General features: G+C 46.6%; 1 protein-coding gene across 1 annotated transcript; it reads right to left on the reverse strand.

The window, feature by feature from the left end:
* Positions 1–59: 59 nt before the first annotated feature.
* On the reverse strand, positions 60–429 carry Pmar_PMAR020989 (hypothetical protein; the record flags this gene model as incomplete). The annotated part of the gene is made up of 1 exon (XM_002787917.1): positions 60–429. A coding segment is annotated over one exon (370 nt), but the record flags the coding sequence as incomplete, so codon positions are not given.
* Positions 430–1,634: the final 1,205 nt, after the last annotated feature.

A 1,634-nucleotide genomic window follows, 5' to 3' on the forward strand; every position in this document is an offset into this window, starting at 1 on the left:
ATCAAAGCCCGATGAGACCAGACCCTTAGAGGAGAGACCACCCTCTTTACCAGTACTACCCGCATCCTCCGGCAAATCACCATCCAAAGGTGGTGATTCCTTTGGTGCGTCATCATCTTCTTCTCGAGGCTCATTAAGGACATCATAAGAAGCCTGCAATCCCGTGGACATAGCTTGAGGCTCTTCTACATACGGGGTTCCAAATACTTTGCGATACACGTTCAAGAAGAGGCCCTTCTCTACTGAGTTTAATACACATTTATCATTCTCATAGACATAAGCAGCCATGTCTTGAATAGATCCACCCGGATTAGGAATATTCCGTATCGTAACAATAGCTTCAAGTTGAGTCCTCCCAAGATTAGCCAATAACATAGGGCTCCAACAAGGAGCTGCTACCATTTGTTGGGAGCCGTTCTGGGCCTCCATGTCAATGTTCTCAATGTCACGAGAAGATACACTCATCCCACTAGATTAACACAACCAATCGATAATACCAATTAATACTAATGGATAGGTAATAATCAACCCACCAAGCCTTGGGTTGCAACGATAGTACTTCACGTAAGGATGGTCCAACCAGTAAGGACCACAAACCAATAAAAGAACTCTTAATCTTATCTACACTTCACATACAAGCTCTAGCTTACTTAGCTTGAATGTCTACGATCACACAGAGCAAACACTACCGCGCACGCCCTAAAATCAAGTGCTCAGTTTGCTCACAACAGAAACATGAGGGAGATAGAGGAATTGAGGGCGAACGGTGAGCGATGAAAGCTTCTGTCCTTCCATGTCTATCATTCAGGTGATATAACTCACGAGGTCGGCCTCAATGAATATGCCGATGTACCATCCGAAGTATTCGATAAAGCGTTCCAGTGCGCTACAGATCCGCAGTTTAAAGAAAATCTGCGCTCAGTCAATGCGACTTGTACTATCACTTTGCGCTTGTTCCAGTGAAGTCGAAAGATTTCCTCAGACCCACAGGATGAAATAGCAGCTCCTCCTCCGTCGGTTGACTGGGAAGCCGCTGGTGCTTTGGCTCCAGTCAGGGCTCAATCGACTCAGCTGAACAAATGTGGCTCTTGTTATGCCATCGGCGCTACAGGTAAGCCTCCGATGGCTTTCCATACTAATCTAGAGGGGAATTTTGGGGGCGACCATCATCACAACCGTCGGTTCCTCTTCAGTCGTTTTGGAGAGCCGTTCCAAGATACAGACCGGCATTGCTCACGTGGTTCCGTTCTCAGTTCAACAGATAGTTGATTGTAGTAGATTATACGGCAATAAGTGAGACAACATTCAGTTATTCGATTGAACCACGTTATCCTCACATGATCTGAGTTTACCTTCAGAGGTTGCGATGGAGGTAGCGCCAAGTCGTCATATATGTACGCGAGGGGTCGTGGTATAGTGCCAGCCAGTAGCTACCCTTATGAGGCTGAGGTTGGTATGTGTAAGTATTCCATCACTGAGGATCCAAACCTGAAGTGTCTCAAGGTGATTATACCTTAACAATCGATCCAGTGCTGCTTGTTGTTATTAGGATGGTGATATCTATGGAGTCGTTGACGTACCGGCGGCCACGAGGGTCGCATGATGGAAGCTGTAGCTACCGGACCAGTGACGGT

This window comes from Perkinsus marinus (genome assembly GCF_000006405.1).
Source record: "Perkinsus marinus ATCC 50983 genomic scaffold scf_1104296929170, whole genome shotgun sequence".
NCBI lineage: Eukaryota > Perkinsozoa > Perkinsida > Perkinsidae > Perkinsus > Perkinsus marinus.